This window comes from Stigmatopora argus, chromosome 7 (genome assembly GCF_051989625.1).
Source record: "Stigmatopora argus isolate UIUO_Sarg chromosome 7, RoL_Sarg_1.0, whole genome shotgun sequence".
In the NCBI taxonomy this organism is placed as follows: Eukaryota; Metazoa; Chordata; class Actinopteri; order Syngnathiformes; family Syngnathidae; genus Stigmatopora; species Stigmatopora argus.
The window spans coordinates 18,458,142-18,483,314 of NC_135393.1; the positions used below are offsets into that span (position 1 = coordinate 18,458,142).

General features: G+C 40.3%; 1 protein-coding gene across 1 annotated transcript; it reads left to right on the forward strand.

Annotated features, from left to right (window-relative positions):
- Positions 1-18: 18 nt before the first annotated feature.
- Positions 19-23,222, forward strand: dclk2a (doublecortin-like kinase 2a). The gene is made up of 19 exons (XM_077605524.1): positions 19-131; positions 2,041-2,137; positions 4,813-5,035; positions 6,240-6,926; positions 10,611-10,948; positions 16,516-16,618; positions 16,683-16,769; positions 16,831-16,881; positions 16,972-17,042; positions 18,520-18,601; positions 18,669-18,777; positions 19,601-19,658; positions 19,731-19,850; positions 20,207-20,353; positions 20,420-20,556; positions 20,622-20,699; positions 21,616-21,712; positions 21,786-21,974; positions 22,693-23,222. The coding sequence occupies exons 4-19, from the start codon at positions 6,515-6,517 to the stop codon at positions 22,915-22,917; spliced, it is 2,304 nt and encodes a 767-aa protein (XP_077461650.1). The 5' UTR covers positions 19-131; positions 2,041-2,137; positions 4,813-5,035; positions 6,240-6,514; the 3' UTR covers positions 22,918-23,222.
- The last annotated feature ends 1,951 nt before the right edge of the window (positions 23,223-25,173 follow it).

Genomic DNA, 25,173 nt, shown 5'->3' on the forward strand with positions numbered 1-25,173 from the left:
AACGGGAGTACCCGGAGAAAACCCACGCAGGCAAGATGCAAACTCCACACAGTTGGACCAACCTGGACTTGAACCCGGGACCCCAGAGCCGTGAGGGCGACGTGCTAACCACTCATTCACCGGGTTGCCAGGTATGACTGTATTCTGTTTATTATTATTATATCTGTATATTATTGTGAATGTCACCATTGCCACTTGGCTTGGGTAAAGAGAAACGAAACGAAATGCAACGCTAGGCAATAAGCGCCGACTTCTATCGTTTCCAAACCTGTCCGCAAATTCATCGGCGAGTCAAGCAAAAAAGCGCCGCGCCGCCGCCCGGGCTAACCTTTGGACGAGGCCCGCAGACAGGGTAAATTAAAGGCATTAAATCAGCATTTGCCGGCCGCGCCGAGACGTCCCCTTCACACTCGGCTGCTCGGTCACAGCGGACGCCGCGGACGCCGAGTCCGCCCGTCGTCACTGACGAATGGCTCTCATCGGCGGCCCTGCGGCCCAGCGCGCTCACTGACGATAGATAGTTAGCTCGCCAGACGACCAATTAAAAGAAGCGGAGGCGCGCCCGCTTAATTCTAGAACGGGGGTGTCAAACATGGCACCGGCGGGCCGGATGTGGCCCGCTAGGGCACATGTGTCAAAGTGGTGGCCCGGGGGCCAAATCTGGCCCGCCGCATCATTTTGTGCGGCCCGGGAAAGTAAATTGTGAGTGCCGACTTTCTGTTTTAGGATCAAATTATAATGAAGAGTATAGATGTATATTACATTTCCTGACTTTACCCCTTTTAAATCAATAATTGTCATTTTTTAATCCAAGTTTTCTGTGTTTTTAGTTCAAAAATCATTTTGTAAAATCTAAAAATATATAAAAAAGCTAAATTAAACATTGTTTCCGATCTTTAAAAAACGGAAAATTCAGGGCTTTTAATCCAGTTCTTTTAATCCATTTATAAAAAAACAAATCTAAATATTATAGCTAAAATGGTCCGGCCCACGTAAAATCAAGTTGACGTTAAAGCGTCCCACGAACCAACCCGATTCTGACACCCTTGCGCTAGGGCACAGGTGTCAAAGTGGCGGCCCGGGGGCCAAATCTGGCCCGCCGCATCATTTTGTGTGGCCCGGGAAAGTAAATGAGGAGTGCCAACTTTCTGTTTTAGGATCAAATTCAAATGAAGAGTATAGATGTATATTAAATTACCTGATTTTCCCCATTTTAAATCAATAATTGTATTTTTTAATCCATTTTTTCTGTGTTTTTAGTTCAAAAATACATACAAATACATTAAAAAACTAAAATAAACATTGTTTTAGATCTATAAAAAATGAATATTCAGGGCTTTTAATCCATTTATTAAAAAAAGATCTAAATATTATATCTAAAATGGTCCGGCCCACGTGAAATCGAGTTGACGTTAACGCGGCCCTAGAACCAACCCGAGTCTGACACCCTTGGTCTAGCGTCATCCACGGGCGGCAAGCAATCCCAATTTTTCTGTCCCGAAAATTGATCGCCGCCCCCAAAAAGCGCGGCCGGCGACGGGCCTCCGCCGGATCGACCCCGACGCCACCGTGTCGCTGGGCAACTGGTCTCTCTTTGATCAAGTGCGCTTAAACGTTGGCAAAGTGAATGGCCCGATTCCGCTTGACTCATCAAATGGCCGAAATTAGTCTCGGGGCACTCGCTCGCCTCCACCATAATCCGGGGAACAAATTCCAGCACGGCCCTTCCCAGAAACGCGCTTTAGCCCCGCCGTGATTTGAATAATTCAAGTCATAAAGAACGCCAGCGAGCGGCGAGGTGAGAGTGGGAAACGCGGAGCGACGTTCGGGTCCAAGTACTGCACGATTCATGATTTCAGCCCGTTTTGTTCCGCGCCGTTGCGATGACGTTGTTCATTTTTGAACTCTTTCCAGAGGAAATCTGTCAACTACAATCTGTTATTTTTCCGGTAATTACTCGGGTTGTTGTTGTTCTTCTTGTGGACACAAGATTTGGAGTCTCATCTCATCCCATTTTCTGAACCGTTTTATCCACACCAGGTTCGCGGAGGGTGCTAGAGCCTATCCCAGCTGACTTCGAGCCAGAGTTGATGGCCGGCCAATCGCAGGGCACAAGGAAACCAACAACCAATCACTCGTAAGTAGGGGCAATTTAGGGTGTACAATCAGCCTAGCATTTTTCTTTGGAATGTGGGAGGAAACCAGAATAGCCGGAGAAAACCCACGCAGGTAGCCCGACCTGGATTTGAACCCAAATCCCTCACCGTGAGGCCGATGCGCCAACCACTTAACCACCGGACCGCCCTAGATTTTTGAGTCCTACTCCTAAAAGTATTAGATTTAAAAAAATATTTAAGTACCAATCAAGGATAATTTGAAAAAAAAAAGGAATTTAAGTATTTGAGTATACTTGAGATGTACCGTATTTTCTGGACTATAAGTCGCACTCAAGTGCTATTTACGTTTTGTTTTGTTTTCTTTCTGACTACCAACAGTCTGTTATGCTTTTTTTAGGCTATAGTTGTTAATTTGTTAATTTTCCCCCCTCTTCACTATTATTCTGCTGTTGCGACTTATAGTCCGCATTATGCAGTATAAAAAAATGGAATTATCTTGTTTAAAAAAATTGATGTCTGCGATCCCTACTGCTTGAAGTTGTCTGGGATAAGCTCCGGCACCCCCATAACCCCCGTAAGGCTAAGTGGACTTCAGAATCTGACTGAATTAATTAATTAATTTAGATTTAGATGCATTTTAATCGATAAATTTTTCAAATTAAAAAGAAAAAATGGAGAAAACAAACAAACTGCAAATTTTTGACCAAAAAAATACATATAGATAATATTTACCCGTACGCAAGCTTTTTTTTCCATTATAATATATATTTATTTATTTTTTTACTTGGTAAAGAAGCATTTTGTTGAGCATCTTGGAACAACACGTGTCAGATTTTTGATTCAACACTTGCGTACACTTGAATCCACTTCATTTCGACAGGACTTTGTCTCATTTAAAATGCATTGGCTCGCCGTGGCGGCTTTTATGACCAAAGCCTCATTTGGAAGGCGTCAAACGGAGAAATTCCTCCAACGCCGAAAGCTCGACAACATGCGAGACGGGAAGCGAAGGCAACACACAAAAAAAGAAAAAATGAGCAACAGATGGCATCCGGCGCGACGAGATTTGGCCTCAAACGTTGAATTTGGATGCGAGAGAGGCGGCGTCTGCTAATCACGGGGAAATTTTCATCATCTTTAATGCTTTGTTATTCGCATTTTGGACCGACAAGATGATTCAGAATTAAGGCAGTGCTTATTCTTTGGCTTTAAATGAATCCCTTTGATCAAGTAGAACTTTAATCCAACTGTAATGACTAAAAAAAAACTGCAAAATAGTTGCCTCAACGAGGAAATGAATTTAATGCGAGAGAATTAAAAGTACGAAACAAAGGGTAAAAAGAAATATTTCAAAATAAAATAGCAGGTCATGATCTGTAAAGTTTTAAAATAATATAACATTATATGCAATATAGTGAGGTTGTAAGAAAGCACCCTAATTTTTAAAAAAAAGATAATTACAAATATTTAAAGATAAAAATCCAATGTTACAATTTGATGATTTTAAAAATAATCAGCTAAAATTAACGTTATATAGTTGGATTTTTAAAAGTCCCTGATAGACTAGGTTAGGTTGAATAAAATTGACATTTCAAAATAAAATCCAAGTAGTGAAATTAATTTAATACTAATATTGCTGTTGAAAAATCCCTAATTTACCATGACAAATATTGATGTTATTTCAACATAAAAAACACATTTCCTACATAAACATACATATATAATGTTTTTTTTCTTACAATTAAGTAGCAGTGATTTGGGAGTGTCATGTGACCCTCGCCGACAATAGCAGCCGTCTCGAGCTGTTGCTAGGCAACAGATGCAAACAGGATGAGCCTACATCGACCGCCTTAAATCATTTGCCCCGTCACAATTCCTTTTTTTGCCACCGGAAAAGAAGTAAACTTAAATTTAAAACAGCCTTCACTTCCTGCCCCTCCCAGTCTAAACGGGGTGAACGTCCACCGCCGTCAATAGCACTCAAGAACTTAAATCAGAAAAACTTTCTTATTAGTGAGATGCGAGTATAGAAGCGAAAAGCCTTTCCAACAGTACCATCTGCTGTCCAGAAAGAGCACTGTATTTTGAAGTCTGGATGCAGGGAAGCTTAGCCAATAGGAGGGCAGAGCGATTGTGGCGTCACGTAGACAACCTGCTTGCCAGCTGGTGATTGACGGCGATCCGTCGTGTTGATGATCTGACACGTCATCATAATGCGTCATAGTTCGTGAGGATTTTGCAAGGGAGGTGGTACAGTTTTTAATAGTTTGTTGGCTTTTAAAATTGAAGCCTGTTTTTATAAAGTGGAAGCCTGTTTGTTGACTCTTTATTTTTTTCCCTTAAGAAAAATGTTAATTCTGCTTGAGCATTTTTAATACTCCAATATTTGACATGCGCGTGTAGTTAGTGTTGAACATCATTCTGGCAGTGTTACAAAACCAACGAGAGAGGGCGCTAGCGGATTTGGTTTCGTTCCATTCTGCTCAGATACGGTGCATAGAAAAAAAAAACAACAACAACAGTTGTTGTTTTATTTATTTTCCATCACAAGCCAATGGCAATTAACAGAAATGTTATTTACATTTTCAATCCGCCAAAATTAATAGGAAATGATCAAAAATTTACAGGAACTGACCTGTAAATACCCCAAAATGTCAAGAACTCCGGGTCATGATATTTTCATCATTTTCTACAGGTCAATAAAAAAACATAGTTTGGGCACGCCTGCCGTAGAGGAAATCCTGTTGGTCGGCGGCAGGAAAAGTGCTCCAATTTGCTTTCTGCTCACTTCCTCCCCGGCCGGGACTTCACGCCGCACATCCGACGCAGCTGGCTTCGCATGGGAAGAATCCCGGAGGCGGCCTCGGAAGAACGTGACACGCTGGCTGACTGCTTCAGAGAAACGGCTGTTTTTTCAGGTAGATTTTCCTCATAGTGTATTTATTTATGGTGTATTTTCTTCAAGGTTCAAGTTTATTTTTCACCCAAAATTCACGAAATGCTAAAGAGTTTGAGAGGAAAAGGAAGTGATGCATTGGTATATATATAAATACTTTTGTGTGGATAAAAAAAGTACTATAAAAAGTTGTAGGCGGCCCGGTGGAAAGTGGTTAGCACGTCCGCCTCACAGTTCTGGGCTCCTGGGTTTGATTCCAGGTTGGTTCTCCTATGTGGAGTTTGGATGTTCTCCCTGGGCTGGTGTGGGTTTTCTTCAGGTACTCCGGTTTCCCCCCACATCCAAAACACATGCTTGCTAAGCTAGCTGGTTGAACACTCTTAAAATCTAAATTGCCCTTAGCTATGATTGGTTGTCCTTTGTCTCCTGCGATTGGCCGGCCACCAATTCAGGGTTTCCTCCACCTCGTGCCCGAAGTCAGCTTGGATAGGCTCCAGCACCCCCCGTAACTCTTGTCAGGATAAGCGCTACAGAAAATGAATGCATTTCAAACCATACAAAAAGTAAAAAAAAATTAGCAAGTGATACTAACTTTTTTGTTTAATAAAAGTAAAGAATTTTAGCAAGTAATGCTAATTATTTAGTTTAATGAAAGTAAAGAATTGTAGCAAGTGATGCTCATCATTTAGTTTAATAAAAGTTAAGAATTGGAGCAAGTGATGTTGGTTTAAAGAAAAGTAAATAATTGTAGCAAGGGATGCTAATTATTTGGTTGAATAAAAGTAAAGAATTGTAGCAAGTGATGCTAATTATTTAGTTTAATTAAAGCAAAGAATTGTAGCAAGTGATGCTAATTATTTAGGTTAATAAAAGTAAAGACTTGAAGCAAGTGATGCTGGTTTAATAAAAGTAAAGAATTGTAGCAAGTGATGCTAATTATTTGGTTGAATAAAAGTAAAGAATTGTAGCAAGTGATGCTAATTATTTAGTTTAATAATAGTAAAGAATTGTAACAAGTGATTCTAATTATTTAGTTTAATAAAAGTAAAGACTTGAAGCAAGTGATGCTGGTTTAATAAAAGTAAAGAATTGTAGCAAGTGATGCTAATTATTTGGTTGAATAAAAGTAAAGCATTGTAGCAAGTGATGTGAATTATTTGGTTTAATAAATGTAAAGAATTGTAGCAAGTGATGCTAATTATTTTGTTTAATTTGTCGGACATTAGGACCCAGCGACGCTGAAAGGGAGGACTTCCCTTTCTCCCTCACGGGTGCTCCATGCATTCATTGATTGGACTTTTTTGACGCCCGCCTTAGCAAACGGGTGGACTTCTGCTCGAGTTCGTCCAAGTTCGCTTCCAACCAGCATGTCCGAACCACCGCGCTTGTTTTCTTGCTAGCTTACGCCTAGCTAGCCGCCCCATTTCCCAATTTGCGCCATAAAACCAAACCCCCGCAAAAGTCAGGTGGACTTGAAAACAACGCCACCGAAGATAACGACATGTCCCTGAGCAGGAGTATCGAGTTCGAACACTTTGAGGAACGCGAAAGCAAGTCGAACCGGACGCCGAGAGCTCCGGGCTCCCACGCCGGGGGAGGTGGCTCCTACCGGGGCGCCGGCGCGACGGCCAGCCCGGCGCATAGCGCGCACTGCAGCTTCTACCGGACTCGAACTTTGCAGTCGCTGACTTCGGAGAAGAAGGCCAGGAAAGTACGTTTCTACCGAAATGGAGATAAGTACTTCAAGGGGCTCGTGTACGCGGTGTCCGGCGACCGCTTCCGCTCCATGGACGCGCTGCTCATGGAGCTCACGCGATCCTTGTCGGACAACGTCAACCTGCCCCAGGGGGTTCGGACTTTGTACGCCCTGGACGGGGGGAGGAAGATCAGCAGCCTGGACGACCTGGTGGAGGGTAAGTTTGACGATGACATGACGGGAGACAAAATTGAAGCATATTTAAATGTCGTCACAATGTAGAATGACATAGGGATGCTCGCTCCATGTTCGTGGAATAGCCGACTTCCGGTTCAAGTTCAGGCCGAGGTGACACAAAGTCCACCTAAGTTCATGTCTTTTACTAAAGCTGTTAACTAGTTTTGACGTTAATATTTGAACTGAAACGATTCCCTCCAACTTTGATTGGACGTGTATTACCGTCAATGGCACTGCAGCATCAAATTAGGTGTCACGTCATTTTACATTAACAATTTGGTGTTGAGTAATTTTGCATTAACCACTCGGCATAGTGTACATCACCATTAAAGTTGGGTCAGAATGACCCTGATAACAATGATGTCACATTAAGGTAATACACGATTAAGATAAAATCGATCTCATAGGTTATGACACAATTCCTAAAGAGAAAAACGTCTATTTGCTGTTTGTGTATGTGCTTTTGCAATAACCTTTTGTTGTTTTGTACACTATCACTATACAGAGATCTCTAAATTATTGCAAAGTCACTACTTATTTTTTCTACTATTACTATTGTTATTATTTTTTAAATGTGTATTTTTTAAGTTCATAAAGACATGAAAATTTACATCAATCGCACGGAAATATTAAGACTATGATATGTTTGAGCTGAACAGTTAATCATATTTTAATAATTGACAACCAAAACGGAATTTCTGTCATCGTAGCAACTTGTAGTTACCCAAGTTAGCCACTAGAAGGCGAGCCCATGGCCAACACTTTATAAAATTGCCTAAATTACAAGTGAAGAAGCAAAAGTCTGACAAAAATTGGAAATCAGTCTCATTTGAACTTACTGTAGTGTATTAAAAACTTTTTTACATTCAGTTCTTTTAAAAATATATAGTTTTGCACCCGAGTTTTGACTATAAGATGATATCTTATGCCGATCAGACCGGAATAATCGTCCAAATAGTCCAATTTTGAAACAGGAATTAGATTATACTAAAAAGAATCATAACACGAGCAGGGCAAGGGTACCGTGGTGGCATCTAGCAACGTTAATTGCCCGCAATTCCGTTTAAGACTTAATTAGCTTGACACTAAAATGTTATTTCCCCAGTGCATTTCCTCCTCCGGCAGTTCAGCGCTTTCTCAATTACAAAGTTTTCCTCGACTTTACAAGCTGAATTGGCTTTTATGGTCGGGATAAAAGTAGCGAAACCTCTGGACTGTAATAAAAAACAAGCGTTAAAGATTTCCAAAAGAGAGACGATAGGCCGACTTAGCCTCCGCTTGTCCCGATTAATGTCTCTGGAATTGACGCATCAGCACTTTGCCGAGGCTTGTCAGCGGATTTTTTGGAGCGATTCGCTTGCGACTGGGCCAAATTACTGGCAGAGAAGTGTAGAAAAATAAATAAAAATAAGACAAAAACTAACTAATACTACTTGATTAGCCGACTAGCTCTTATGCTATCACGTTTCCCCAAAATGTCTGTCAATAATCACCTAAATAAATCTGAAAATATCTAATTGGATTTACTCCAACCTCAGAAAATATCGCTAAGATTTTTTTTTAAAAGTCTCAAAAATAGCATAGCATATCTTGCTTATCTCTTATAGTCTTCCTGTTTTTTTTTTAGGTTCAATTCCAGGTCACTTTCTATTGATAATAGTTTATTTCTGAGCCTCTTCCTCTTGATCTCAGGTCATTTCCTGTTAGTCTTCTGTTACCTGCAGTTGATTTTTGGACATTTCTGGGTCAGATTCTTCACATTTCCATGAGAAAAACTCTTCTTTATGGTTCCTAATTACACTCAAAATTTATTTCTGTGTCCTCTTTGTCTATCCATTTTGCCTGGGAGGGTTGGCTTGGCGTATTGGCTCGCTGCCAACCTCCCGAGGTCAAATTTATTTGGGCGTCTAGCAATCCCAATGGCAGTCAATGAGTTAAATGCAATGCTAGCAAAAAATGTAGCAAATGATTGACGTCTGGTTGTTTTTTTTTTGGCATGGCAAACCTTTTTTCGTGCTTCCCATCTGCTTTTGACCGCATCTGTCGTCCATATTAGGACAGCAGTTCACGGTGGGCGTCGCCACCTGAGATCCCTCCCCCAGGGAGCATAACCCTGTCATAGAATGCCACCATCTTCCAGGACGCTCCTACCGGTTAAATGCTAGCTAGCCGCGGGGCAGTCCCCCGTCTCCTCCCGTGGCCTAGCTGCATAATTAGCACGGCTAACGAAGCCAAGTATCGAGGGAGACCTCGTCACAATGGCCCCGTTACGCCCGCCAACCGCCAAACCGCCAACTCTTTTCTTGACACGTGGCAGCAAAATATGCCAGTCTGGATTTCATAGTCTCTCTTTGCATGTGGGTTTCAACGGATTAAAATTGCTTTCCCCACGCACATCACCTAATCAGCTTCGGATTGATCGGCCGTGGCGGATCAGATCCAGTAGCACGCCAGAGCTAGCATAAGACCCATACCAAAAAAATAAAAATTTAACCCTTTGGATTGGATTGGATTGGATTGGATAACTTTATTCATCCCGTATTCGGGAAATTTCGTTGTTCCAGTGGCAAGAGGGTGAGGATGCAGGAATAGGAAAGGCATTTTAGACATAAATAGATAGGTAATAAGTAGGTCAAGAAATAAATACATGAATAAATATATAATTAAATAAGCGTGTTGCTTAGCACATATATACATACATACATACACATAAATGTACATGCATGCATACGGTAGGTCTTAACACACGCCAAATATTGTACTTTACTTATACATATACTGCGCATGTGTCAAAGTGGCGGCCCGGGGGCCAAATCTGGCCCGCCGCATCATTTTGTGGGGCCCGAGAAAGTAAATGATGAGTGCCGACTTTGTTTTAGTATCAAATTAAAATGAAGAGTATAGATGTATATTACATTTCCTGATTTTCCCCCTTTTCAATCAATAACGGTCATTTTTTAATCCATTTTTTGTGTTTTTAGTTCAAAAATCATTTTGTAAAATCTAAAAATAAAAAAATCAATCATTGCAATTTTTAATCCATTTTTTTCTTTTGTGTTTTTAGTACAAAAAAGCATTTTGTAAAATCTAAAAATAAATCTATAAATATTTTCCGTTTTCCATTTTAATATTGAACATCATTTAAAAACAATATTTTGTTTCCTTTTGAAAAAAAAAACATGATTAAAATAAATTTTCCAATACTAAGAAAAAAAGCTAAAATAAACATTGCTTTAGATCTATTAAAAACAGACTATTTAGGGCTTTTGATCCAGTTCTTTTAATTCAATTAAAAAAATATATCTAAATATTAGATCGAAAATGGTCCGGCCCACATGAAATGGCGTTGACGTTAATGCGGCCCGCGAACCAACCCGAGTTTGACACCCTTGCAGTAGAGGGAGAACACGCAAATACATATTTCAACCCAACCGTGAGGCGGTTGCGTTAACTACAAGACCTTGACCTTGCATTGCGGTTCGCACGTCTATCCCACATCTCAAAATTCTCAGGTTTCCTCTTTAAACCCCAAAACGTCTTTCTAGAATACTCCGATCGACTGCCAACAAGTCTTCATAATAAAATAAAATCTACAATCATGTTCACACGGTTCTCCGTCTCCGTTCTCAACCCGAAACCGAACCCCTCCGTTTTTTTTCCCCAGGCGAAAGCTACGTCTGCGCCTCCAACGAGCCCTTCCGCCGAGTGGACTACGCCAAGAACGTCAACCCCAACTGGGCCGTGGGAAGCAAGACGGGCACGTCACGCTCCCTGTCCTCGCTGCTCTCGCCCAGGGGCGATCGCCAGCGCGAGCCCAAGGACTTCATCAAGCCCAAACTGGTGACGGTGGTCCGCAGCGGCGTCAAGCCGCGCAAGGCCGTGCGCGTCCTGCTCAACCGGAAGACGGCGCACTCCTTCGAGCAGGTGCTCACCGACATCACGGAAGCCGTCAAGCTGGACTCGGGCGCCGTCAAGAAGTTGTACACGCTGCAAGGCAAGCAGGTGAGCGTCCGCTATGGTTAGCTCGCGGCGTTGTTAAAGGTGGTGTGAAATGGAGACTGTCGGAAAAACGTCATTTTGCTAGAGATTAGCACGTTTTTGGATAGAATTCTAGCAGAATTCTGCAACTCATTCTGGGTATTTTTCCATTTTAAAAATCCTAATTTGATTTAATCTAAAACTAGCAATGAACTGCCATATTTTCTCGCATATTAGCCACCTACGCGTATAAGCCGCACCCTTAAAATTGCCGTAAAATGGTTGAATTTTACAATTTCTCGCGTATAAGCCGCCCCCTGATTCACAATTTTCACCTCCATATTTTTTAGGGAGTACAAATGTGTTAATTTGAAGGGAAAATCTTAAGAAAAATCATCAAACATGGTATTTCTGAGATACTGTATAAATCGATTGCTGTATTGCGCATTCCGAAAGGGTGTTGCCTACACATAGACACATTTAAAAAGGAAGTCAGGTGCGCAGTACAACCAGCAAGTGTGTCCGTAGTGGTCTAGTTTGTCATTCCTAGGTAAGATGGCGAGCAATGGCAGGCACAGGTAAGTGTTTTTTCACATTTTATGCAAAATACGGTTTATTTTATTCTTGAATTTCATTCATAGACGCCAAAATAAATTTTGTTACGCATTTTATCTGTTTATCTTTTCTGTATTTTGAAATAACTGACCCTATCGGCCACATTGTCTTGCGTTATGGCGTTTTACTAATGCCATGTAATTTGTGCGCATCTAATCCGTACCCTCGATTCAGTCAACATTTTTTTTAGCGACAAATCCGCCGTATTTGCGAGAAAATACGGCAATAGACTCCCAATCCATTTGGAACGGAAGGATTTCCCCAACCATCAGTACCAGTCAAAGCTTTAAAAACCGGAACAGACCAACATCAAACTACCAATTCCCCAAAAATCTTTCCCAACACATAATACAGTAAACAAAATTCTTTCACCTCTCAGCTCAAAACAGAGTCCAAAGTTCACTTTTATTTTCCTGGAAAGCGCTCACCCAAAAACCCAAGCCGCCATCTGAGACACGACCCCCCCCGGCGGGGGCCGCCATCTGCTCCACCCCCCAAAAAAAACAGAGTTTCCAGCCAAGCGGCCCATCGAGCTCACCCAAACAGAAGCGGAGTGTCACATACACACGTGCCCCCTCGCCCCATGCCACCAGCGGATAATTAACCCACCACGCGGGAAGCTCAGCTGTCAGGTGCCACCCTCGTGTGTGTGTGTGTGGTTGCGCACAATACCCGCCCTCTCCCCTCCGTGTTAAATTCTGCTATTCAGATTGAACGTTAACTCATCAGCTGCCATTGACTGTGACAAAGGAAGCGTAAAAGATAAACAGATTTTTTTGTCAGGGATGTCAAATGTGAGGGTCGGGGCCCGGAAGTGGCCCGCTAGCGTAGTGTTTCCCAAACTTTTTTTTAGCTACGGCACTCTTTTTGCATTGAAAAAATCTAGACTTTTAAAACTGTTACCTATTTTAACATTATAAAGTTGTTCTCATCAAAGTTTTATTAACAGGAATTAAATAAACTCCACAAATGATTCCCCTCCCCAAAAATTCACAACGATCTAACGCACACGTGTCAAATCATTTTGTAAAATATAAAAAAATATATATAAAAAAAGCTCAAATAAACATTGTTTTAGATCAATAAAAAATTGAATATTCAGGGCTTTTAATCCAGTTCTTTTAATCCATTTATTAAAAAAAAATCAAAATCTTATATCTAAAATGGTCCGGCAAATGGTCTGACACCCTTGATCTAACGTCATCAAAGTTGACAGCTTTCAGTTCGACTTATGTTAAAATAATGAATGCAACATTTTTATAACCTTTTTTTTAATTTGGACTTTTTCTCCCAATATTACGCAAAAATGCATGTGCTCACAGAGACTATATGTCGCCAAAGGTTGAAACGCAAAACCAGAAGTTTGTGAATTGTGTGATCACGTCCACTTTCAGCCCTCAATGGCAGCCAAAGAGTTCATAAGGAACCTTAAAGTGCCCCAAAACCAACAGGAAGTGCCCAAAAATCAGCAGGAACCGACAAAGAAACAAGTCCGTCCATCCAAATCAATAGGATATGATACAAAATGTACCGGAAGTGACCCTAAAATGGCAAGGAAATGACACAAAATGGACACTCTGCCTGAAATTGACAACAATAAAGGTCCAACTCACTTAAACTGGCCACGTACGCTCATCACTCAGTGCCAATGACGGCGCTAGATCTCCAATCCATTTTGACTGGGAGCGGCGCATGATCAAAAGTCCTCATGGGGCACCAAATTTAGCCAAGACCACCTCAGGGTGGAGGCTGAATCTAGCTCTGTGAATTCTCGGTATCTCAAAGTCAGAAGTTAAACAACTCCACAAACTCAGGAAATGAGCTTGAGATGAGATCATTTGGAACATCTGCTCTTTGATAGCCTCCCCCTCCGTAGTAGATAATTGCTTATTCACGGTAAACTCCTGCTTCCAACAAACAAAACACAACACACACACACTAATGTCAGTTAGCAAAGAGTAGTTTTGTCCTGATCCGATACTCCAGGGGTGTCAGACTCGGGTTGGTTCGCGGGCCGCTTTAACGTCAGCTCGATTTCATGTGGGCCGGACCATTTTAGATATAATATTTAGATTTTTTTAATTATAAATGGATTAAAAGAACTGGATTAAAAGCCCTGAATATTCCGTTTTTTATAGATCTAAAACAATCTTTATTTTAGCTTTTTTTAAATATATTTTTAGATTTTACAAAATGATTTTTGAACTAAAAACACAGAAAAAATGGATTAAAAAATGACAATTATTGATTTAAAAGTGGGAAAATCAGATAATGTAATATACATCTATAATCTTCATTTTAATTTGATCCTAAAACATAAAGTCGGGCCACTCAAAATGATGCGGTGGGCCAGATTTGGCCCCCGGGCCGCCACTTTGACACCTGTGCGATACTCGGTATCGGCGTCAGTCACGCATATTTTTGGATTGTATTTTGGGAACCGACTTGCTTTTCGGCTGGTATCCTCCGGCGGATTAAAGCCAGGCTGCCATCTGATAGTTTTCAGGGCCAAGTGTGGGATTAAAGCGTCCAGCTTTCCGGTCAACCGCCGAGAAATTTGTCTTGCTCCCGATCGCAGATTTTTTGCATGCTAGTTGAGTCCGTGGTGCATTATCTTAATGTCTGTAAAAAAAAAAAGTGCAATGGAGGTGAAAATTATGAATCTCATTTGGGAGAAATTGTCAAATTCAACCATTTTAAGTGTATGGTTTATACCATGGTGTCAAAGTGGCGGCCCAGGGGCCAAATCTGGCCCGCTGCATCATTTTGTGCGGCCCGACTTTCTGTTTTAGGATCAAATTAAAATGAAGAGTATAGATGTATATTACATTTAAGCTTCCTTTCCCACTGATTGCAATGCTTCCAGATGTGTGTTTTCATATTGAAGCATTTAACCAATCACATTTCAGCCATTATTTGTTGCCAGGGTCAGAAATCTGCCTCAAGGCCTTCACAATCAGTTCTGCAGGCTCTGCTGCATTAAACAAGCGTCGACAAGATTGTTGCTTTAACCAATCAGAATTCGAGTTGGCAACACCACAATGCCTTCTCGCAGGCGTAGGGATACGTCATCGCTTTCACCAACTATGATTGGCTAGTGATTAGCCAGAGCTACCAAACGGTATCTGTAGCGAGCTGCACAAGCAAATGTATTGTTGTGTTGATTTAAAGCCATTTTCAAGACGGGCTATGCCAGAAATACAACAGGACAGGCTCGATTTTCGGCATTAGCTTCGATGGCGATAGAAAAGAAGGAAGAAAGAAAGGAGGATGGATATTGTGTACAGTTAAAAAGGATTTTTGGTGAGTAAAATATGGCTATATTCCTAAATAATATTTCAATTGTAGGCCTGTTTGTAATGTCTGAAAAGCTCCAGTATTTGTATTTAATCATTGAATGCTGCTAGGAAGTGGATTTTACCCGTTGAAGGCGCTACGAGAAAATGCACGGACCGCCACTGGTTCAGTATGACACTTTGCGTGCGTTCCGTGCTGAAAAACAACAATGGCCGAGCAGAGCGACAGTTTGTCTTTTTTGGGGTGGGGCCAACCGCGGGGACGGCGTCTATTGTCTTCTATTGTGTGATGTCAAGAGCCTCTCAAACGCTCTTTTCAAGCCCGGTTGGCGTCAGCTCGCCCAAGCGGAACATCCACTCGTGTCCTCGTTGTTGTCATCCGAGCACCCCCCGCGCGCCGGACGGCTTGACGCTAGGTCGGCCGGACAAGGCCGGAAACGCGACAGGTCACCTTCCCGGCGATGGTTAATCACGGCCTCCTTTCCATCCGCGGCCAACCTCCAACTGTCGCGTCCATCCAGCGCGGGCCGTGACGCCCCGGGGCGACGTTAATGACCCGAGACGTCGGGCCGCGTTTTCTTTCCGCTGCCCACCCGCGCAACATCGATCGGTCGTGCCCTCAATTTTCCTGTTTGGGTGCGCGCTCGGTTTAATCGGCGGGGAGTAGATGAGAATTTGACATGGCCGTGACTTTTAGCGGTTACTGACAGCGGTCGACGTCACGCCGTCGGGGGTCTTCGGCCTACATTGGCTTTAGAGTTGAGGCCATGGAGCTTTCGCAGAAGCTCCGCCCCTCTTAGAAACTGTTGCTATGTCAGGGTAGCAGCGTACACGGGGTATGTTTCGGATTTGTTTTAGAGCAATATCCTCCAGAATTGAATTGAATTGAAAGCTAACTCTTGAATCTTTTTTTATGCAGTTTATCTTCCTTGAACATCTAACTGGTCTAAAATGTAGTTATGTCCGCTGCCCACATTTTTTTCTGCACGACTTCTCACTCCCGCCGAGTGGAATTTCCTTTTTCGGGACACCCACACGACAACATCCTACCATAAAGATGCAATTTGTGGGGGTGGAACACTGAACATATCTTTGCACTAGTATTTCTCTTCCCTGTGGTACTGATGCTCAACCATCTCCCAATGCATTAAAACATGTCTTTTTATTCCCTCCTACAAGAAAAAAAAATAGATTTTTAGTTGCTGGGTATCACTGTGGTTCCCTAATGTTGATTTTTAGATTGAAGCAGCCATTTTGGGGACAAATTCCATGAAAAAGAAGCCTGGAATGATAGAAAACTAAACACCAGTTTCACCCAAAAATTGATTTTTAGTTGCTGGGTATCACTGTGGTTGTCTAATGTCGATTTTGGTTTGAAGCAGCCATTTTGGGGATAAATTCTATGAAAAAGAAGCCTGGAATGATAGAAAACTAAACACCAGTTTCACCAAAAAATAGATTTTTAGTTGCTGGGTGTCAGTGTGGTTGCTTAATGTTGATTTTGGATTGAAGCAGCCATTTTGGGGATACATTTCATGAAAAAGAAACCTGGGATGTTAGAAAACTAAACACCAGTTTCACCAATTGAATTGAAATTTGGAGGGTGTGTCCATCAAAACATTTTGGGGATACATTTCATATTAAAAAATGACCCAAAACTTTTCTCCTGTTTTCTTCCAGATCACGTGTCTCCAAGACTTCTTTGGCGACGACGACGTATTCATCGCGTGCGGCCCGGAAAAATTCCGCTACGCCCACGACGACTTTGCCCTGGATCACAGCGGTAAGGATTTCCCGGCCTCTCCACGGAAAAGATTCCTTCACAAAAACTATTTTTGTTCGTGCAGAATCTAAAGGAGTCAAGTCGCCGTTGCAGACTCGCCCGATCACTCCGAACAGGACCGCCAAGAATCGCAGCAAGTCGCCCGTCACAGGTAGTAAACAAACGCCGCAGTTTGCGCAGCACTGTCTCTTAAGCCACAATTTTTTTTTCAGCGTGGCGTACCACCCGCGTTTCAGCCAATCAGACGCCCGCCAAATCTCCAGGTGAGTTCGGAGCGCAAAAAATCGTCAATTTCAGCCGCTTCCAAATGTGAATGTGCGATCAAATATTTTTGGGGGGGTTTTGTCAAACAGTAAATGGACATGTCTCCACGCCAAAAGCAACAAAATCCTCCTCGCCTTCGCCCGTCAGCCACCAAAGAAAGGTAAGAGAACTCATTGGCTAAATGTGCCTTTCATTTTGACATTTTTTGGCTCATTAGCGCCCTTCCTGTCAACATGGATCGGACGTCTCACACTGTTAATGGCACTGAAAGATGTTAAAAATTACATACAGACGCTATAATAACGAAGCTTGATGCGCGTGAGAGTGGTGAGCGTTTCACGGGCATACAACTTGAATCGTTCGACCGTCAGTACCATTTATAAACATAAAGATGGAGCAGCAGGACCCAAATATTGAACGTTGCACAAAGTTTGCAAATCAATTGAATGATGCTATACAGTGCTACCGCATCATTTATGATGAAAAAAAGAAGAAAACTGTGCAATCGTCGTTAGATCGCTTCTTTCGGCCACTTTCTAATACATAAATTCCTCTCTCTCTCTCTCTATACAGTACTGTGCATATTCTCTCCATTTTATTAAATGTTTTTTTCAGTACAAACCAATGCGTGTTACTTATACAAGCCTTAAACATACAAATGCACTTATATAAACCTTCAATATACTTATATAGGCCTTAAACATGAATTATAATACAAAATATAGCACTGAATCAACTTACAAACAAATTCAACTTATGAACAATCGCTCGGAACCTAACTCGATCGTAAGTAGGGGAGCGTCTGTATATCATATTTTAATTGGTGAGAAACTTTAACTGGCTGCCATTATCCATTTTTTTAACGTTTAGTTTGACATAATTTTTTCCAGTTAATCTACCACGAAAAAAGATTGTAAAATTTAGAACGAGCTTTAATTACAATGTATTTATTAATAATAATAATAATTTATGACTATCATTACTATTTGTTACAGTTTTACTCTTTATTTGTATTTTTACACAATTGAATAAAATAACAAATTAATATGACACATTTTTTTTCGTCTTTTTGATAATTAAGACCATAATAAAACATGGAATTGACTTAATATATGATATATTCTGAAAATAACTCAAAAAAAATCAATAAATTAAAATACATTTTATTAAAACTTACTTGAGATGCAGTTGATATATTTACATGTAATGCTGGAAATAGTTTTGAAATGAGTACTGTTTTAATTTTCATTAATCCCAATGAATTGTAACTTTTGACGGGATGTAGATTTTCTGAATATCCATAAATTGATCAAAATTCAATTCCATCAGTGTGAGAAGCTAAAAAGCAACCATTCATTTGACCTAGTTAAAATAAATAAATAAAGATTGTATTTGGTTAAAGTACTTTCTGGCATGTGGAAACTTAATCTGATTTCTGGTTGGATTATTTGCCGGTTGCAGACGACACGGTCTCAAATGACGAAGCCACTTGGCAAGGTCTCCCAGAATTATCCGCGATTTGTCGGATTTGAGGACATGAAACAGCCCATTTCGCATCAAGCGAAATGGACTCGACGGACGGCCCGCCATTACCGTGACGATCAATAAATGGTGTTTCATCTTTTTTTTTTCCTTAGACACTTTGGTCAAATCACGATTCCAATTCAAACGCTGGAACTTCGCTCGACAACCACAAGGGGGAGACAAACAGCCTGGAAGGTACGTGGCCCTCTCATTCCACCCCATCTGTCCTACTTCTAGAGCTGTTTTTTTTTTTCTTTGACAGTTAATGGTAACCACAGCAACCAGATCTCCCCCGCCATCTTGGAGAAATACACCATCGGGAGAGTGATTGGCGACGGCAACTTTGCTGTGGTCAGGGAGTGTGTTGAGAGGTACGGGCAGTCGTTTACAGTAATCTCTTGATTATCGGGAATTCACTACTTTACGATTTTTTTCCTCTAATAATTATTTTAAACATTTTTTTTAAGTTCATAAAATGAAAATCCACTCTTGCTACTAGGACTCAGCAGTGAGGGGGAAAAAAAAAGTTATAATTGGGGCGACCCTACTTAGCCATTTTTAGATTTTCTGGTCTACATTAATCGCGATATTCGAGGGATTACTGTACCCTCATTTTCAGCACTCACTAAAAATGGTGATGTCCAAAATCACTACATTTAAAATGAATCCATTTAAAATTGAGCCTGACTACAAACTGAATTTCATTGTCTTACATTTACATTTCCATAGAAATATTTGATTAAACCAAAAAAATATTTAACTGGAATCTTCCAGTTAAATATTTTTTTGGTTTAATCAAATATTTCTGTGGTGATGATTCACTTAATTTTTTCATTTATCTAAATGAAAAAATTAAGTGAATCATCACCACACATTATCTTGGGTCTGTTTTCTTTTTTTAAACTTTTCCCATAAATAAGGCATGAGTGGGCATGCCTTATTTATACCCTCAAACTAGGCCCCCTAAAGGCGCCCACTTCTTCCTACCCTAAACTCCGCCCCATTAAAAACCTGTAGCGGCAGGAAGTGATCAATCTATTGGTAGAAAACTGATAGGTAGGAGGAATGCGCAGGAAAAAAATAACTTTATTGTTTAACTTATTGGCTGCCAGAGGTCCAATCCGTTTGACTTGGGATGGATGGCAGTAAAAAAACTTTTTGGATGGCAACAAATGTATGGTTTTGTCTGAACAGGCCCACAGGAAGAGAATTTGCGCTGAAGATCATCGACAAAATCAAGTGTCGCGGCAAGGTAGGTTGTTTAATGTAGTATTTGTGAATTTATTTAAAAAAAAAATAAACAAAATCACATTTGTTTTGTCAGGAACACCTGATCGAGAACGAGGTGTCGGTGCTGAGGCGGGTGAAGCACCCCAACATCATCCTGCTCGTGGAAGAAGTGGACACGCCCACCCAGTTGTGTCTCGTCATGGAGCTGGTTAAGGTTTGTTATGGTTATTGACGACGTCCAATAGCGTACTTCTGCCGTGATTTCAAAGTTGGTCGCGAGTCGATGTCCAGTGAAGTATTTAAAAAGGATAAAACAATGACAAAAAAATTCAGAAAACGCAAACATACAACAAATACTACATTACAAAATATTTGGCAAGTGATGGAAAACATAGGCTAATTATGTAAGACAAATATTCAAATGACAGACTAAGCAGTCAAATTCAAAACATCACATTTCTGACCTCCTCCTACAAATGTAATATATTTATATATAAATAAAAATGTGGATAATCTGATTAACTTTATCTTGAAAACGCCCCGTAACTGACGTGCGTTTTTCCGCCACAGGGGGGCGACTTATTCGACGCCATCACGTCTTCCACCAAATACACGGAAAGGAGCGCCGCCGTCATGTTGGGCCAGTTGGCCGCCGCCCTGCGGTACCTGCACGCCCTGGACGTGGTCCACCGAGACATCAAGCCGGAAAACTTGCTGGTCCGTCCTACCGCCGTTTTCCCCCGCCCGCGACCCCGCCTCAACCCGCGTTGCGTACCCCTTCAGGTATTCCGGAAACCCGACGGCACCGAGTCGCTCAAACTGGGCGACTTCGGCCTGGCCACCACGGCGGCGGACGGACCCCTGTACACCGTGTGTGGAACGCCCACTTACGTGGCGCCCGAAATCATCGCCGAGACCGGGTAAGAAAGGACTTCCTTTGACGCCAACGTGGGTTTTTGCTCATTTCTCCCTTTTTTTTCTCCAGTTATGGCGTGAAGGTGGACGTCTGGGCAGCCGGCGTCATCGCCTACATCCTCCTGTGTGGTTTTCCTCCCTTTCGTAGGTGAGAATTACAATTTGGGGCGGGCACTTCCGGCGACTTCGCCATATGTTATGACGAGCTCAGGATAACCTTTCCACGGTATTCAGTTGAATTGAATGCTTTTATTGTATAATGAGTTTTAAAGCTTTACCACAAAGTTCACGAATGACAACAACAAACAGACAAATAAATAACGACAAATAGTCAATATATAAGTAATGAAAAAATCAATAGTCAACAAGTAGTTAACAACAACATAAATAATTAGAGAAGTGCACAAATAATAAAAGAACAAATGAACAGATAAATAATCACTAAATAATAAATAAATTAAGCGGTAGACAACATGATAAATAAGTACCGTATTTACTCGCATATAAACTGCCCCTGCCTTATAATTGTTGAATTTTACAATTTCTCGCAGATAAGTCGCCCTTGCCTTAAAATCGTTGAATTTTACAATTTCTCGCGTATAAGCCGCCCTTGCCTTAAAATCGTCGACTTTTACGATTGCTCACGTATAAGTCGCCCCTGCCCTAAAATCTATGAATTGTACAATTTCTCGCATATAAGCCGCACTGCCTTAAAATAGTTGAATTTTACAATTTCTCGCATATAAGCTGCACTGCCTTAAAATCGTTGAATTTTACAATTTCTCGCATATAAGCCGCACTGCCTTAAAATGGTTGAATTTTACAATTTCTCGCGTATAAGCCGCCTCGATTCACAGTTTTCACCTCCATATAAATGCTTTTAATAGGGAGTACAAATGTGTTACTTTCAAGGAAAAATCTTCACGTGGTTTTTCTGAGATAATGTATGAATCAAAAGCACATTATTAGGGTCAAAATAAGTTTGGCACATTGTCAAAATGTCGCAGGTATGAGCGATGATAACCATTCTCAGGTCCTTTTATACTCCTTTCTGCTTTTTTCAGTGAGAACAACCGGCAGGAGGAGCTTTTTGAGCAAATTCTACTGGGCCAACTGGACTATCCCAGTCCATACTGGGACAACATCAGCCACGCAGCCAAAGTTGGATAACTTTTGATAACTGCCATTTTGTTTCTATGCGCAATGCTAACGCGATCGGTGCACTTGTCGCCAGGATCTGATCGGTAAGATGCTATTGATCGACTCGGTCGCTCGCTACTCGGCGGAGGACGTCCAGGCTCACCCTTGGGTGAGGCGGGAGGACGACGACAAGGTGGAATCCGAGGTGACGGCAACGTCCGAGACACATTTCAGCAGCGCTGACCGGCAGGAAAATGCTAATCCAGGCGTCTCTGTCGTTGGGGTAAGTCAATCATCATATTAAACTGTGGCTTCCTCCAGTGGCGAAATAGGGTAAAAGTACTCTAATTAATAATTAACGAATATCTAAAATGAAACTACCAAACTTCAAAAAATGTTTTGCGCGGATTTTTTTTTGTCATAATCAACCACTTCGAAATCAAATTAAAACATAAACATTTTTAATATTGTGAAAAAAACGTTTTAAAGCTAATGTAGCATTTTTCAAAAACAGCAAAAGGTAAGAAAAACTTTTGAAAATCTAATAAAATAATCTCATACAAAATTTGTTGTTAGATGCGAATTAATAAGTGTAAAATGTTTTTTTTTTACAAATACAAAATTTGCAATGACCCCAAAAATAGAAATGAAATGTAATAGCTATCACTTTCCAAAAATCATAGAATATTTTTTACTTAAAACGTTATATTAATTTGATATCTATTATCAAACTGACAAAGGTTAAAATTATAATTATTAAAATAATTAAGAGAAAAGTGAACAGAAAACAGTCAAAAAATGAAGAAAATTACAAGTTTGAAAATGATCCCAATTCAAATTACAAACAAAAATAGACCTAGACTTATTCGGCTGGCGGCCATCTTGGGTAGGGCAACCATCTCAGAGTACATATTGCGCACCATTTGAAGATTCTTCATCCAGACTCCCCAATAACGTCAATTCACGTTACAGAACGTTGACCACGTTCTTTCTCCTCGCAGAAAACGGCGCCCGACAAAGAAAACCTCCTTCCGTCCGCCCCCAAATCGGAGGAGGACGCTTGTCCCGCTCCCGCGCCCCAATGTCCCGTCAAACACGTGGTCTTCCTCCCCCTCACGTTCCCCTCGCCTCCGTCCACGCCGCCCTCGTCCTCCGCCTCGCCGCCGTCCCCGCCCGCCTTCCCGGAAGAGACGGCGGTCGCCCGGGAGCTGGTGGAGGGCGTTTAAAAACCACGCGCTCGCTCGCTCGCTCGCTCGCCCCACAAGACTTGTTTGTATTTATTGAGAAGGAACTGGACGTTTGCACGGCGAAAACAACCAATCACGAGATGACGCGCACCCCTGCGGATTCCATTTGGACAAATAGTTTTCACTTTGAGAAGTTTCGACAATAAATGGTAAGATTTTGAATTTAAAAAATGAAATATTCCTTAGCTGCTTACCGGAGAAATGTTAGAATCATTCTTGCTCATGTGATTGGATGTCTAGCAGTTGATAACGCTTAAATAAAGTATTCTTTTTAAAAAAAAACAAGTAGTAGTTCAATCATTTTAGACACAGGTGTCAGCTCTTTTTAAATTAAACTGGAAAAATACAATATTTTATATTAAGAGGCTCAAAAATGATTTGTACAATTAAAACGACTTAGCTTTGGTGATCAAATTTAGCTTAGCTAACAGTTGACAAGCACTGCTAGCTTGTTCTATGGTGATTAATAATTATAAAAAATAAAAAACAGGTTCACACAAAACGTGAAAGATATGAAATTTTAGGTTAGGAGCTTCAAAATACTAAAATTTGTTGAATAGTTGAAGTTTGAGACCTCTGGAAGTAGAGTGTTAGCATTAGCTAGGTTGACTGTATATTTAATCCTAGTACACAATACTCTGTCTTAAAGTCAGTCCAAATAGTGCAGCTTTTCCTAATAGTTAAAAAATATGATCTATTATTTCCTCATCTTTTTACCCCCAAATTGAGGTATTTCTTTCCCATATTTCTCAATTTTACCACGCAAGCTTTTTGAACATCAGATTGTTTCCCTTGGTTGGCCTCAAGAGGGTAGCAAGCATCTGTCTCAAATCAATTTAAATATGCTGGTAAAAGTTTTGCGATTAATCTTTGAATGAATATTTTGGTTATCTCAAAAATGTCTTTCTGATTATGCTCCTGAAATATTTCTGTACTTTCTGAGAGATGATCTGTTGCATTTTTCTTCAAAACCAACTTGATTGTGCAAATTTGGAAATGCTGGTAAGATATGAATATATTCTAAATGACAAATTCATGCACAATAGTGTGACCCCATTTCGTAGGCCGATAATTCTGACAATTTTCGTTAGAATGACTTCAGATTTTCACGTGTGTAGAAACGTTTCAAGTATTTGTGTGTAACGTTTGACGTTTCTATCTTTTTTAGGTTAAGAAATGCTGTTGAAAGGAAAAGGCATTTTGCCTGTTAGGGTATGCTTTTTTAAGGAGAAAAAAAAAGACCATGTATAGTAATTATTTTTTTCTTCAAAATGGCATAGTATAGTAAGGCTTTTTTTTAAATTAAAAAACAACATGGTATAGTAAGCCATTTTTATTAAAAAACAAAATAGTATAGTAAGCCATTTTTTCTAAAAAAAAAAACATAGTCTAGTAAGGCTTTTTTTTTTTAATTAAAAAACAACATAGTATAGTAAGCCATTTTTATTAAAAAACAAAATAGTATAGTAAGCCATTTTTTCTAAAAAAAAACGACATAGTATAGTAAGGCTTTTTTTTCTTAAAAAAAACAACATAGTATGATAAGGCTTTTTTTATATTAAAAAACAACATGGTATAGTAAGGCTTTGTTTTCGTGAAAAAATGACAGTATAGTAACGCTTTTTTTCTTAGAAAACGACATAGTATAATGAGGCTTTTTTAGTTAAAAAACAACATAGTATAGTAAGGCTTTTTTCTTGAAAAAACGACATAGTATAGTAAGGCTTTTTTCTTGAAAAAACGACATAGTATAGTAAGGCTTTTTTCTTGAAAAAACGACATAGTATAGTAAGGCTTTTTTCTTGAAAAAAACGACATAGTATAGTAAGGCTTTTTTCTTAAAAGACGACATAATATAGTAAGGCTTTTTTCATTAAAAACGACATAGTATAGTAAGGCTTTTTTCGTTAAAAAACAACATAGTATAGTAAGGCTTTTTTCTTGAAAAAACGACATAGTATAGTAAGGCTTTTTTCTTGAAAAAACGACATAGTATAGTAAGGCTTTTTTCTTGAAAAAAACGACATAGTATAGTAAGGCTTTTTTCTTAAAAGACGACATAGTATAGTGAGGCTTTTTTCTTAAAAAACGACATAGTATAGTAAGGCTTTTTTCATTAAAAACGACATAGTATAGTAAGGCTTTTTTCGTTAAAAAATGACATAGTATAGTAAGGCTTTTTTTTCTAAAAAAACGACATAGTATAGTAAGGCTTTTTTTCTTTAAAAAAAACGA